General features: G+C 43.8%; 1 protein-coding gene across 1 annotated transcript; it reads left to right on the plus strand.

Annotated features, from left to right (window-relative positions):
• The first annotated feature begins 12,340 nt into the window (after window positions 1-12,340).
• LOC143815996 (uncharacterized) lies at window positions 12,341-14,614 on the plus strand. The gene is made up of 6 exons (XM_077295875.1): window positions 12,341-12,426; window positions 12,516-12,590; window positions 12,698-12,784; window positions 12,885-13,098; window positions 13,192-13,351; window positions 13,463-14,614. Exons 1-6 carry the CDS (start codon window positions 12,382-12,384, stop codon window positions 14,478-14,480), a joined length of 1,599 nt encoding a protein of 532 aa, XP_077151990.1. The 5' UTR covers window positions 12,341-12,381; the 3' UTR covers window positions 14,481-14,614.
• Window positions 14,615-14,991: the final 377 nt, after the last annotated feature.

Genomic DNA, 14,991 nt, shown 5'->3' on the forward strand with positions numbered 1-14,991 from the left:
TTCTCACAGCACAATTGATAGTTTCAATGGTTCACTTTCCACACACTGCAGTGCCAGTTGGTCATCATGGCCAGCATTGTCATCTTCACCGTCATCAATTTCTCTTTAACTATTGTCAGCCTCGTTCCCTGCCTATGCTTGGGATAACTCAATGGTCACATCTCCATCCACCTGCTGCTGCTACTTCTTTTCCTCTTTCTTCACATTCTCAACAGCCCCAGGGTGGCAATGAACATCTAGACGTTACTGTATTTCTTCTATTTGTTGTTTCCTCCTTTTCATTATTTTAGAATATAAATGAGGATGATATTATTTTTGACACAATTCTTCTATTAACAAATTTAGCAGCCTCTTTCAATGGCTTCAGTAGGTTATTCACACACCCTTAATCAGATACCAATCGTGAATTTCAAACCAGCCAAATCTTCAGTTTGACTGCTGCATTATATGATCATCACTTTACTCTACTTGTATAGACACGCCAACATACACAGGGTAGAATTCAGTGAAGATTTGAGACATTGCAAATCAGGTGGTATTCAGGCAGACCCTTCTCTTTTGGCAAAGACTGGAGCATACGCTTTACCACACAAAAATGAATGAAACTCTCCTGGCCATAACAACCACTTTATTCAAGTGGCTATATTTCTTTTAAGAAATGTTTTACTATTAAATTCATTACATATACCATGCAGGAACATGAAATACTCTATGCAAATGTAAGTGAGCCACAATTTCTGGACAATAATGCTTACATCAATGCCCAGTTTCAATTGAAATGAAACCATCTGCTGTGAGATTTGCTACTTTATTGATATGGTCAACTTGGTCTGCAGCACGGCATTAGTAACACATGATAACAAGCTGTAAAATTCCTTGGCATCACTTTGAGCTACAAGGAAAAAAGGAATGAGGGTGGAGAGTGAATGCAATGTTGTGGCCTGTTGCTCTTGTTGATTGCATCAGGTCTATGGAGGAGGATTAAGAGGAGGTGGATATGTGCCACCCTGTAGTGGAACCAGAATAGGCATCCAGCCATGGTAGTTTCACCTCCTGTTCTGGTTGTTGTGGTAAATCGATGCTGCTCAAAACATTCACCCAGTGGGCTTTGAATGTCATCCATGGTACCTTTACAAAGTTTCTGCTCTGCTTGTCTATTGTTCAAATTTTAAGCTCAATGCCAAATTGAGAGAATGGCCTACGTTCTCCTGAACATGAAAGCAAAAAGTGGCTATTCATTTCTGTAATAAATAATGGCATCTGGGTATCATCCAGCAAGGCTGAGCACAGCCATGATTTCTTGAAATGCAAATCAGAAAAAGAGGACACCACCGTGTAAAGGGGATTGACCTATAGCATACCAAAAACCCTTTCAAGCACTTGAAAGACCTTAGATGACGTCGCGGCTTGTGATTGGTTGCGTGGCAGTCACGTAACCGCTCACGCGACCAATCACAAGCCGCGACGTCATCTAAGGTCTTTCAAGCGCTCATTCTTAGGAACGGAAGCTGCCGGTTACATCGGTAAGGTCCAGGCTGCGTCGGAGCGGTGAGTATATCAATATTTTTTATTATTATTCTTTATTTTACACATTAATATGGATCACAGGGCCTGAAGGAGAGTTTCCTCTCCTTCAGACCCTGGGAACCATACAGGATACCTTCCGATACTTGGTGTCCCATTGACTTGTATTGGTATCGGGTATCGGTATCGGCGATATCCGATACTTTTTGGGTATCGGCCGATACTATCCGATACCGATACTTTCAAGTATTGGACGGTATCGCTCAACACTACTGGTGATATCTCTCCAAATACTGGTCCTCCTCACCAAATGCCCACATTCACTTCTAGCTCCCGTCCATGATCTATCATAAATTTTTGCAACCTTTTTAAGCTTAAACCCATCACTCAGCTCCTGCTTCCCCAGTCCCTCTAACAGGAGCTCTATGGCACACTCCCTCTGTCTGTAAAAAACTTTTATACATCCATGATCTTTTCATTACTGACAAACTTTACTTCCTCTGCCTCACTGAAACCTTACTCACCCTCTCTGACACAGCCTCTCCAGCTGCACTTTCTTATGGTGAACTGCCTTTTTCACACACCTTAACCAAGCAACAATCATGCTCGAGGAGTTGATTTTCTCTTGTCAGATAACTGCCTCTTCAGCCAAATTCCACTGCCACCCCTCGTTACTCTCCCTTCTTTTGGGATGCACTTTATGGACATCTACTCCACCTTCAACTGGCTGTCATTTAAAGCCCTCCTGGTCCATCCACCACCTTTTTTGACAACTTCACAATCTGAATACTTAATTTCATTTGCTCTGACATCCCCACTTTTATCACAGGCAACTTAACATCCCTACTAATTATTCCCACTCAACTTTCTTTAAACTTTTAACTGTCTCTTCTTCCTTCGGTCTTGGTTAATGGTCCTCCGCAGCCACTCACAAAGATGGGCACAGACTAGACATCATCTTCACCCGCATCTGTTCCCTATTTAACCTCTCTAACTCACCTTTCCCTCTGTCTGCCCACAATCCACTCACATTCTCTTCCGTCTCCTTTCCAGGTGCACAATCCCCACTCCAAAAACTTGCATACCCTTGCAAAAATCTCAAACACCTTGATTTGCACTCACTTTCTGAGTCCGTTCTTCTTGCAGACATAGGTCCCCTACATGATGCAGCTGCTGTGGCTGCTTTATGTCACACCTCAACAGCTACAGCTCTAGAATCAGTCGCCTCTCACTCATACCAAAGCTTACAAAATCAACCCTAGCAAACAAGCCTGACTGAAGAACTGAGACGGGTTTACAGGGTTGCTGAAATATAAAAAAGATTGCACTCCATTGAGCACTTCACCACATTTAACAGTTACTCACCACTTTCAAGTCAACACTCACTGCAGCAAAACAAACATACTTCTCATCTCTCATATCATCCCTGTCAAACAACCTTAAACAGCTATTAAACACTTTCAAGTTTCTTCTCCATCCCCCAGTACCTGCTCACTCTCCTCTCATCTCAGCTGAAGAATTTGCCTCGTTTCTCAAGCAGAAGATTGATAACATCAGATAAATCTTTTTGCCTACATTCCCCACAGCCTCATAATGACTCAGCCTTCTTCCAAAAGCAGTTTCTACTCTATTACAAAAGAGCAAGTTTCATCTCTACTCTCTAAATCAAATCTCACCACCTGTGCACTTCACCTGATCCCATCCCACCTCATCCCAAACATCCCCAACCCTAACCAAACTCTTCAACCTATCATTAACAACTGGTGTCTTCCCCTCATGCTTTAAGCATGCCTAGATCAAACCTATCCTAAAAAACTCTCCCTTGCCCCATCCTCTGTATCTAGCTATCGCCCCATATCACTTCTCCCCTATGCCTCAAAATGACTGGAACAACACGTCCATGTTGGACTGTCCTCTCACCTCTCCTCCCGTTTCCTTTTTGACCACTTACAATCTGGCTTCCAGCCTCAACAATCCACTGAAACTGCTTTGACTAATGTCACCATTGCCCTACTAACCACCAAATCCAAGCAACATTACTCTGTCCTCCTCCTCCTGGACCTGTCCTCTGCTTTTAACACAGTGAACCATGCCCTCTTACTACAGATTTTCTAATCTCTTAGCATCACATACGGCCCTATCTTGGATCTCTTCATACCTAACAGACAGGATATTTAGCGTCTTCCACTCACATACCAAGTCTTGATCTTGCCCCCTATCTGTCGGTGTCCCACAATCAAGGATCAGTTCTATGTCCCTTGCTATTCTCCATCTACATCTTGGGCCTGGGACTATTCATAGAGTCCCACAACTTTCAATATCCTCTCTATGCTGATGAAGCATAGATCTACCTTTCTGAACCTGACATCACCTCATTACTAACCAGAATTCCACAATATCTGTCCTATATTTCATCCTTCTTCTCTGCTCAATTTATAAAATTTAACATGGACAATACAGAATTCATTGTTTTTCCTCCATCTTACTTAACCCCCAATAGACCTATTCATTAACCCCTTCACCCCCAAGGGTGGTTTGCACGTTAATGACCGGGCCAATTTTTACAATTCTGACCACTGTCCCTTTATGAGGTTATAACTCTGGAAAGCTTCAACGGATCTTGGCGATTCTGACATTGTTTTCTCGTGACATATTGTACTTCATGTTCGTGGTAAAATTTCTTCGATACAACTTGCGTTTATTTGTGAAAAAAACAAATATTTGGCGAAAATTTTGAAAATTTCGCAATTTTCCAACTTTGAATTTTTATGCCCTTAAATCACAGACATATGTCACACAAAATACTTAATAAATAACATTTCCCACATGTCTACTTTACATCAGCACAATTTTGGAACCAAAATTTTTTTTTGTGACGGAGTTATAAGGGTTAAAAGTTGACCAGCAATTTCTCATTTTTACAACACCATTTTTTTTAGGGACCACATCTCATTTGAAGTCATTTTGACGGGTCTATATGATAGAAAATACCCAAGTGTGACACCATTCTAAAAACTGCACCACTCAAGGTACTCAAAACCACTTTCAAGAAGTTTATTAACCCTTCAGGTGTTTCACAGGAATTTTTGGAATGTTTAAATAAAAATGAACATTTAACTTTTTTTCACACAAAATTTATTTCAGCTCCAATTTGTTTTATTTTACCAAGGGTAACAGGAGAAAATAGACCCCAAAAGTTGTTGTACAATTTGTCCTGAGTACGCTGATACCCCATATGTGGGGGTAAACCACAGTTTGGGCGCATGGCAGAGCTTGGAAGCAAAGGAGCGCCATTTGACTTTTCAATGCAAAATTGACTGGAATTGAGATGGGACGCCATGTTGCATTTGGAGAGCCCCTGATGTGCCTAAACATTGAAACCCCTAACAAGTGACACCATTTTGGAAAGTAGACCCCCTAAGGAACTTATCTAGATGTGTGGTGAGCACTTTGACCCAACAAGTGCTTTACAGAAGTTTATAATGCAGAGCCGTAAAAATAAAAAATCATATTTTTTCACAAAAATGATCTTTTCACCCCCAATTTTTTAATTTTCCCAAGGGTGAGAGAAGAAATTGGACCCCAAAAATTGTTGTGCAATTTGTCCTGAGTACGCTGATACCCCATATGTGGGTGTAAACCATTGTTTGGGCGCAGGGCAGAGCTCGGAAGGGAAGGAGCGCCATTTGACTTTTCAATGCAAAATTGACTGGAATTGAGATGGGACGCCATGTTGCATTTAGAGAGCCCTTGATGTGCCTAAACATTGAAACCCCTAACAAGTGACACCATTTTGGAAAGTAGACCCCCTAAGGAACTTATCTAGATGTGTGGTGAGCACTTTGACCCACCAAGTGCTTCACAGAAGTTTATAATGCAGAGCCGTAAAAATAAAAAATCATATTTTTTCACAAAAATGATCTTTTCACCCCCAATTTTTTATTTTCCCAAGGGTAAGAGAAGAAATTGGACCCCAAAAATTGTTGTGCAATTTGTCCTGAGTACACTGATACCCCATATGTGGGTGTAAACCATTGTTTGGGCGCAGGGCAGAGCTCAGAAGGGAAGGAGCGCCATTTGACTTTTCAATGCAAAATTGACTGGAATTGAGATGGGACGCCATGTTGCATTTGGAGAGCCCCTAATGTGCCTAAACATTGAAACCCCCCACGAGTGACACCATTTTGGAAAGTAGACCCCTTAAGGAACTTATCTAGATGTGTGTTGAGCACTTTGACCCAACAAGTGCTTCACAGAAGTTTATAATGCAGAGCCGTAAAAATAAAAAATCATATTTTTTCACAAAAATGATCTTTTAACCCCCATTTTTTTATTTCCCCAAGGGTAAGAGAAGAAATTAGACCACAAAAGTTGTTGTGCAATTTGTCCTGAGTACGACGATACCCCATATGTGGGTGTAAACCATTGTTTGGGCGCATAGCAGAGCTCAGAAGGGAAGAAGCGCTATTTTACTTTTCAATGCAAAATTGACTGGAATTAAGATGGGATGCCATGTTGCGTTTGGAGAGCCCCTGATGTGCCTAAACATTAAACCCCCCCACAAGTGACACCATTTTGGAAAGTAGACCCCCTAAGGAACTTATCTAGATGTGTTTTGAGAGCTTTGAACCCCCAAGTGTTTCACTACAGTTTATAACGCAGAGCCGTGAAAATATATTTTTTTTTTTTCACAAAAATGAAATTTAGCCCCCAGTTTTGTATTTTCACAAGGGTATCAGGATAAATTGGACCCTAAAAGTTGTTGTCCAATTTGTCCTGAGTACGCTAATACCCCCTATGTGGGGGGGAACCACTGTTTGGGCGCATGACAGAGCTCGGAAGGGAAGGAGCGCCATTTGGAATGCAGACTTAAATGGATTGGTCTGCAGGCGTCACGTTGCATTTGCAGAGCCCCTGATGTACCCAAACAGTACAAACCCCCCACAAGTGACCCCATATTGGAAACTAGACCCCCCAAGGAACTTATCTAGATGTGTTGTGAGAACTTTGAACCCCCAAGTGTTTCACTACAGTTTATAACGCAGAGCCGTGAAAATAAAAATTATTTTTTTTCACAAAAATGATTTTTTAGCCCCCAGTTTTGTATTTTCACAAGGGTATCAGGATAAATTGGACCCTAATCGTTGTTGTCCAATTTGTCCTGAGTACGCTGATACCCCCTATGTGGGGGGGAACCACTGTTTGGGCGCATGACAGAGCTCGGAAGGGAAGGAGCGCCATTTGGAATGCAGACTTAAATGGATTGGTCTGCAGGCGTCACGTTGCATTTGCAGAGCCCCTGATGTACCCAAATAGTACAAACCCCCCACAAGTGACCCCATATTGGAAACTAGACCTCCCAAGGAACTTATCTAGATGTGTTGTGAGAACTTTGAACCCCCAAGTGTTTCACTACAGTTTACAACGCAGAGCCTTGAAAATAAAACATATTTTTTTTCCCACAAAAATGATTTTTAGCCCCCCAAATTTTTATTTTCCCAAGGATAACAAGAGAACTTGGACCCCAGAAGTTGTTGTTCAATTTGTCCCTAGTACGCTGATACCCCATATGTTGGGGTAAACCCCTTTTTGGACGCACGGGAGAGCTCGGAAGGGAAGGAGCAGTGTTTTACTTTTTCAACGCAGAATTGGCTGGAATTGAGATTGGACGCCATGTCGCGTTTGGAGAGCCCCTGATGTGCCTGAACAGTGGAATCTCCCCAATTCTACCTGAAACCCTACCCCTAACCTCACCCCTAACCGTTTACTGAACATTTTCTGACAGTCATAAGTGCCACGTATATAAGTGCCATGTATATAAGTGCCACGTATTTAAGAGCCACGTATTTAAGTGCCACGTATTTAAGTGCCACGTATTTCAGTGCCACGATATTTCAGTGCCACGATATTTCAGTGCCACGTATTTCAGTGCCACGTATTTCAGGCACTGAAAAATACGTGGCACGTAAATACTTCAGTGCCACGATATTTCAGTGCCACGATATTTCAGTGCCACGTATTTCAGTGCCACGTATTTCAGGCACTGAAAAATACGTGGCACGTAAATACGTGGCACGTAAATACGTGGCACTGAAATACGTGGCACTTAAATACGTGGCACTTAAATACGTGGCACTTAAATACGTGGCACTTAAATACGTGGCCACTGAAATATCGTGGCACTTATATACGTATATACGTATATAAACGTATATTTCAGTGCCACGTATTTCAGTGCCACGTATTTCAGGTTAGGGGTAGGGTTAGGGGTAGGGTTAGGGTTTTTTGTTTTTTTCTTGTTTTCTTGTGTTTTTCTATAAAAACGCATGCGTTTTACCGCGTTTACATGCATTTTTTCACACATGTGGTTTTTTTAAAAAACGCATGCAGATAAAAACGCAAGTGTGAAACCAGACTAAAAGACGCTTTTTATAGCAAAAAAGTTTTTGCGTCTCCACATTTTGAGACCTATAATTTTTCCACATTTTGGTCCACAGAGTCATGTGAGGTTTTTTTTTTTTTGCGGGACGAGTTGACGTTTTTATTGGTAACATTTTCGGACACGTGACCATTTTTTATCACTTTTTATTCCGATTTTTGTGAGGCAGAATAACCAAAAACCAGCTATTCATGAATTTCTTTTGGGAGAGGCGTTTATACCGTTCTGCGCTTGGTAAAATTGATAAAGCAGTTTTATTCTTCGGGTCAGTACGATTACAGCGATACCTCATTTATATCATTTTTTTATGTTTTGACGCTTTTATACGATAAAAACTATTTTATAGAAAAAATAATTATTTTGGCATCGCGTTATTCTGAGGACTATAACTTTTTTATTTTTTTGCTGATGATGCTGTATGGCGGCTCGTTTTTTGCGGGACAAGATGTCGTTTTCAGTGGTACCATGGTTATTTATATCAGTCTTTTTGATCGTGTGTTATTCCACTTTTTGTTCGGCGGTATGGTAATAAAGCGTTGTTTTTTGCCTCGTTTTTTTTTTTTTTTTCTTACGGTGTTTACTGAAGGGGTTAACTAGTGGGCCAGTTTTATAGGTTGGGTCGTTACGGACGCGGCGATACTAAATATGTGTACTTTTATTGTTTTTGTTTGTTTTTTTTAGATAAAGAAATGTATTTATGGGAATAATATTTTTTTTTTATTATTATTTATTTAGGAATTTTTTATTTTTTTATTTTACACATGTGGAAATTTTTTTTTTTACTTTTTTACTTTGTCCCAGGGGGGGACATCACAGATTGCAGATCTGATAGTGTGCACAGCACTCTATCAGATCGGCGATCATACTTTCATCGGAGCAGGCTGCAGCTTTCATCTGCAGCCTGCTCCGACCCGGAAGTGCTCCCTGCAGGACCCGGATACAGCCCCTCGGCCATTTTGGATCCGGGGCCTGCAGGGAGAAGACGTTCGGTACGAGGTGAGTACATCACCTTGTACCGATCGTCTCAGGGAAGCCCGCAGGGAGCCCCCTCCCTGCGCGATGCTTCCCTGTACCGCCGGTACACCGCGATCATGTTTGATCGCGGTGTGCCGGGGGTTAGGCTACTTTCACACTAGCGTTAACTGCATTACGTTTCAAAACGTCTTTTTTCAGAAAAAACGCATCCAGCAAAACTTTTTGCTGGATGCGTTTTTTTCCCATAGACTTGTATTGGCGACGTATGGCGACGGATTGGCATACGTCGTGTACGTTTTACGACGGAGGCGTCGAAATTTGGCGACACGTCGTCTCAAAAAAACGTAGATTGTAACGTTTTTTGTCTCCGCCTAAAAAACGTGTCGCGACGCATCCTGCGGCATACGTCGTTGGCTGCAATGGAAGCCTATGAGCGACGGATGCGTCGGGACACGTCGTACGACGCAATGCAGCGCTGCAATACGTTTTTTTTACACTGAGCATGCTCAGAAGAAGTATTTTGTTGCCAATTGGTCAGACACCCCCAAATCTATATAAACCTGGCCTGGGCCTTGAACCCCACATATGCCAGCAAGACACAGAGAAGCAAAGAAGCCTGCCAGCAAGAGCCAGCCTGCCACAAGACCCCAGCCAAGCACAAGACCCCAGCCAGCCTGTCACAAGACTGCAGCCAGCCTGCCACAAGACTCCAGCCATCCTGCCACAAGACTCCAGCCATCCTGCCACAAGACTCCAGACATCCTGCTACAAGACTCCAGCCACCATAGCCAGTGTGAGTATTGCAATTTTAGTGTGCATCTGTGTGCCTGTGCATTTCTGTGTGTATGAGGTACTACTGACTACAGCAAGAGCTTAAAACCTGAAGAGAACCTGAGGCCTGCCATCGTCCTGCACCAGCCAGTGCCATGCTAGAGTCCAGATCCACCATGATGCCAGCCACTGTGAAGACCTGCTGCTTCAGCCAAAGGATTGTCAGCCTTTTGTATGTGTGTGTGTGTATGCGTCTTCTGATTGGTTTCACCTTTCTGCCTTTGTTGTACATATGTGTATTTGCATAAAGCTATGTGCGTGCATGTGTATGTGTGCATTTTTGGACGGCTGTGTGCTTTTGTACCATGTGCCTGCACCATATTATGCCTTTGCCAATTTTATGCCTGTTCATGTGGGAGGGTATGTGTCCATGTGCAGGATTGCATCAGGATGTGGTCAGGATTTTCCATCAGTATTTGTACGCCAAAACCAGGAGTGGGTGATAAAAGCAAAAGTGTGCCTGTTTTCGTATTATACTTTACCTAATTTTTACACTCCTGGTTTTGGCTTACAAATACTGATGGGAAATCCTGCCCAAATTCTGATGCGATCCTGAATGTGGACACATACCATGCATGTTTTTTGGGTACGTCTTGTTGATGGCATGTGCATTTGTCCATGCTGTATAATTGGTTATTTGCCTTTTTCTGATGTATTGACTGTATAGTGGTCTGTGCAGCATGTGGTTTAAATTTTTTTTTTTTTTTTTTTTTTTTTTTTTAAATCTGATGTGTTTTTTAAAAAAGTCTAGCGGTGTGCAGCTTGTGGTTTGAATGTGTGAGTGTGGGGTTTTTCTATTTAATAAAAGTGTTGAATTTTTTTTTTATTACAGTTATAACCATTTGCAGTTGAAGTACTTGTATTTAAAATAAAGAGCATGTCAGCTCCTTGTGATTTTTAAAAAAAAAAGTGCAAAAAAAAAATTATAATAAAATGTTTATTAAAAAAATGTCCGTAGTATTATTTCATAAAGGTAAATTTAAAACTGGTGTATGTACCAATGGTTACACATGCAATACAGGGTTGGTTGAGGGCTCATTTTTTTTAATAAAGGTTAACCTGTAAAGTATTTTTTTTTTTTTTTGGGGGGGGGAGAGGTTATTTATTTTAAATAAAATGTGTCAAATATATTTTTTCATGGTGTTAACATTAAAAAATTTTGTTTTTTGGGACATGGAAATGAATGGTATAACGTGCAACTTTTTGGGGGGGGTTTTGGTGTTCACCTGTATGAACATTTCTGACATCATTTTAGTAGGGTGTTTATCATTGAACATTACCTAGTTCAGGGGGTGGTCTAACTATAGATCCATTATACATATAACAGATAAACCAGGACCGCAGCCGCTGCCCACCAGGACACAGCCGCTGCCCACCAGGACCACAGCTAAAGAGCTAGAAGTAAGTTTTGAAGACCCCAATCTGCTACTTCAATGTGTCGAGCAGATTGCAAGTGTGTCTTTAACTTACAGAACCACCAGGACACAGCCGCTGCCCACCAGGACACAGCCGCTGCCCACCAGGACACAGCCACTGCCCACCAGGACACAGCCGCTGCCCACCAGGACCACAGCTAAAGAGCTAGAAGTAAGTTTTGAAGACCCCAATCTGCTACTTCAATGTGTCGAGCAGATTGCAAGTGTGTCTTTAACTTACAGAACCACCAGGACACAGCCGCTGCCCACCAGGACACAGCCGCTGCCCACCAGGACACAGCCACTGCCCACCAGGACACAGCCGCTGCCCACCAGGACCACAGCTAAAGAGCTAGAAGTAAGTTTTGAAGACCCCAATCTGCTACTTCAATGTGTCGAGCAGATTGCAAGTGTGTCTTTAACTTACAGAACCACCAGGACACAGCCGCTGCCCACCAGGACACAGCCGCTGCCCACCAGGACACAGCCACTGCCCACCAGGACACAGCCGCTGCCCACCAGGACCACAGCTAAAGAGCTAGAAGTAAGTTTTGAAGACCCCAATCTGCTACTTCAATGTGTCGAGCAGATTGCAAGTGTGTCTTTAACTTACAGAACCACCAGGACACAGCCGCTGCCCACCAGGACACAGCCGCTGCCCACCAGGACACAGCCACTGCCCACCAGGACACAGCCGCTGCCCACCAGGACCACAGCTAAAGAGCTAGAAGTAAGTTTTGAAGACCCCAATCTGCTACTTCAATGTGTCGAGCAGATTGCAAGTGTGTCTTTAACTTACAGAACCACCAGGACACAGCCGCTGCCCACCAGGACACAGCCGCTGCCCACCAGGACACAGCCACTGCCCACCAGGACACAGCCGCTGCCCACCAGGACACAGCCGCTGCCCACCAGGACACAGCCACTGCCCACCAGGACACAGCCGCTGCCCACCAGGACCACAGCTAAAGAGCTAGAAGTAAGTTTTGAAGACCCCAATCTGCTACTTCAATGTGTCGAGCAGATTGCAAGTGTGTCTTTAACTTACAGAACCACCAGGACACAGCCGCTGCCCACCAGGACACAGCCGCTGCCCACCAGGACACAGCCACTGCCCACCAGGACACAGCCGCTGCCCACCAGGACACAGCCGCTGCCCACCAGGACACAGCCACTGCCCACCAGGACCACAAAACGATGTCCTCTTCTGACAGCCCTCCTCCACAGCAACAGCGTGTATCGGTAAGTTAACACAAAATTTTTTTTTTTTTTTAAATTTCTTTAAATTAAATTTTTATGGATAACTACATGCATACATTATGTTTCAACAGGAAGCTGAATCAGATGAGGAGCTGTCAGAAGGGGGCGAGACGGGTGGAGAGATGCAAGTGGAGGAGGAACCAAGTGTAAGTAGTGGTGAAACAGTTGCTTCGCACATCACACTGCACCATACACAAAACAGATTACTAAACACCTGCCTACCTTAACTGAGAATTTGTTTCCTTCATTTCAGGCTGCTGCTGCTGCTCCTGCTGCTGCCGCTGAAGGCTCTCCCAGACAGTCCCAGAGTCGGCGGACTCGTCGCCACGGTCGGCCATCAGTGAGTTTTTTTTTTGGGGGGGAGGGGGATTCTATTGGTACTTTAGTATTTCAGTGTACTAATTTGTTTGTTTTCCTTTTTTTTTTTTTTTTTGACACAGGCTTCACAGCGTGCTCCCGCAGAAGAGGAGGATGATGATGATGACATTGACATCGATTGTCTCATCGAGGAGGTTCGCGAGCGGGAGCCGCTGTGGAACATGGCTGACCGCAGGCATGCTGATACCGGTGTCACCCGTCGGCTCTGGGACGAAGTGTGTCGCAACCTGTTTCCAAGGCGGGAGAGCCTTCATCCTCAGCAGCAGAGCAAACTAGGTAAGTATTCACTTTCCAGTGATGTTTTGAGCTGACTGTAATGTATTGCATTTACCAATTTTTGGTTTTTTCTTTTTATTCTTGTCTTCACAGTTGGAAAGATTAGGAAGCGGTGGCGGTCACTGAGGGATCGCTTTAAGAGGGAATTCAATGATGAGATGAAGGCCCCGAGTGGCTCTGCAGGAAGGAAGAGGAGCAAATATAAATATGGCCAGGCCCTCTCCTTCCTGAGGCGAACAATGCTGAGCAGAGTGTAAGTATTCTACAGCCCACTAATAACCATGTTAACCTGTCTACTTAGTTTGCTTTCAGTCAGGGCTTTTTCATTCCAATGTATTAATTTCATTTGTTTTTTCTTTCACAGCACCTTCTCCAGCCACCGGGCGCCTGCATCTTCCTCTGCGCCCTCTGGAGCGATCCCTCCTGAGTCCGCCACTGAGGGCCACGTCGGTAGGCCCCACACCTCTGTCCCCTCCTCTGACCCCTCTGTCCTCTCCTCTGACCCCTCTGTCCCCTCCACTTCATCCGCCCCAAGCAGTGGAGCATTATTGCAGGCTTCATTGCTCGCATCTGATGCTGAACAGTTAGCGTTCCCTTTACCCCACCCCTCTGATCCTGCCACCTCGACACCACCATTAGGTTCGTGGCGGCAGCGCCAGAGGGGTCAGGAAAGGAGCTATGCTCCTGAGTTCTTACACCTGAATGCATCCTTCCAAGGCTCTTTCAAAATTTTGGGAGAGCAAGTGACTGCTGGTTTCAACATGGTGCAATCACGCATCAGTGAAACAAGCCAGGAAACCAGCAGTCGCTTGGATAGGCTGCATTCAGCTGTAAGTCCCGATCCGGCCAACCTTTTTTTCCAATCCATGCTCATGAGCATGGAGAAGCTTTCTTTTGAGCAACAGATGCGGGTAATGAATACCTGCCATAATGCTGCACTGCAGGCCATTAATGAATCGACCCACACACCTCACCGCACCTCCACTCCAATTCCACACCAGGCCCCATTTTCACACCATACCCCCCATTACCAAACCCAGCCCCAATACCCACACCAGCAGCATTACCAAACCCAGCTCCAATCCCCACACCAGCACCATTACCAAACCCCACGCCACTCCCACTACCCTACCCAGTCACAATACCCGACCCAGTCCCCACAACAATCCCGGCCCCTAGACCAAATTACTTCCCCAATGTTTTCCTTACTGAACTTTTCTCTTCCACCTACCCCAACACCACCCCCCTCTGGTCAGCCTCTTGGTTTAACCCCCACTTCCACTGCACCCCAAACAAGTAGGGTTTCCCCACCTATCGACGTGGTCCAACCTTCCGGCACATCCTCCTCTCATATCTCCACCCAACACTTTGAAAATTTGTAAAGTGTGTAAATAAGATTCTAAAAAATGTTCTAATTTTTCTATAAAAATGTTGGAAAATATATATATATTTTTTTTGCAAAACAAAAAAAAAAAAAAAAAAAAAGAGTTAAAATAAAATTCGGATTACAATTCTACTCTTTGTGTGTGTGTGTGGATTTATTAAGGTAATATAATAAAAAAAGGTTTAATAAAAACAAACACCAGACATGTAAAGGGTATAACATAATGGTTTTACTAGCAAGAAAACCACGCTTTTGGGCCTTTTTTTTGGGGGGGGGGGCAGAAACACTTTTTTTACATAACCAAAACACATGGGAAACAGGTTACACATGGGAAACAGGTTACACAATCATGTCTTGCCACGGGATCCGCCCGACAGGTGAGACAAAATAATCGGCAAACTGGTCCCTCATCCTTGTAACTGAACTTGTAGAGCGAACCGAGCTGCTGCGGTAGTCCCACAAGGTGGTCTCCAACTCTTCATCATCCAAAGAAACGGGCTCCTTTGACA

The sequence above is a fragment of the Ranitomeya variabilis genome, chromosome 3 (assembly GCF_051348905.1).
Source record: "Ranitomeya variabilis isolate aRanVar5 chromosome 3, aRanVar5.hap1, whole genome shotgun sequence".
Classification (NCBI taxonomy): Eukaryota; Metazoa; Chordata; class Amphibia; order Anura; family Dendrobatidae; genus Ranitomeya; species Ranitomeya variabilis.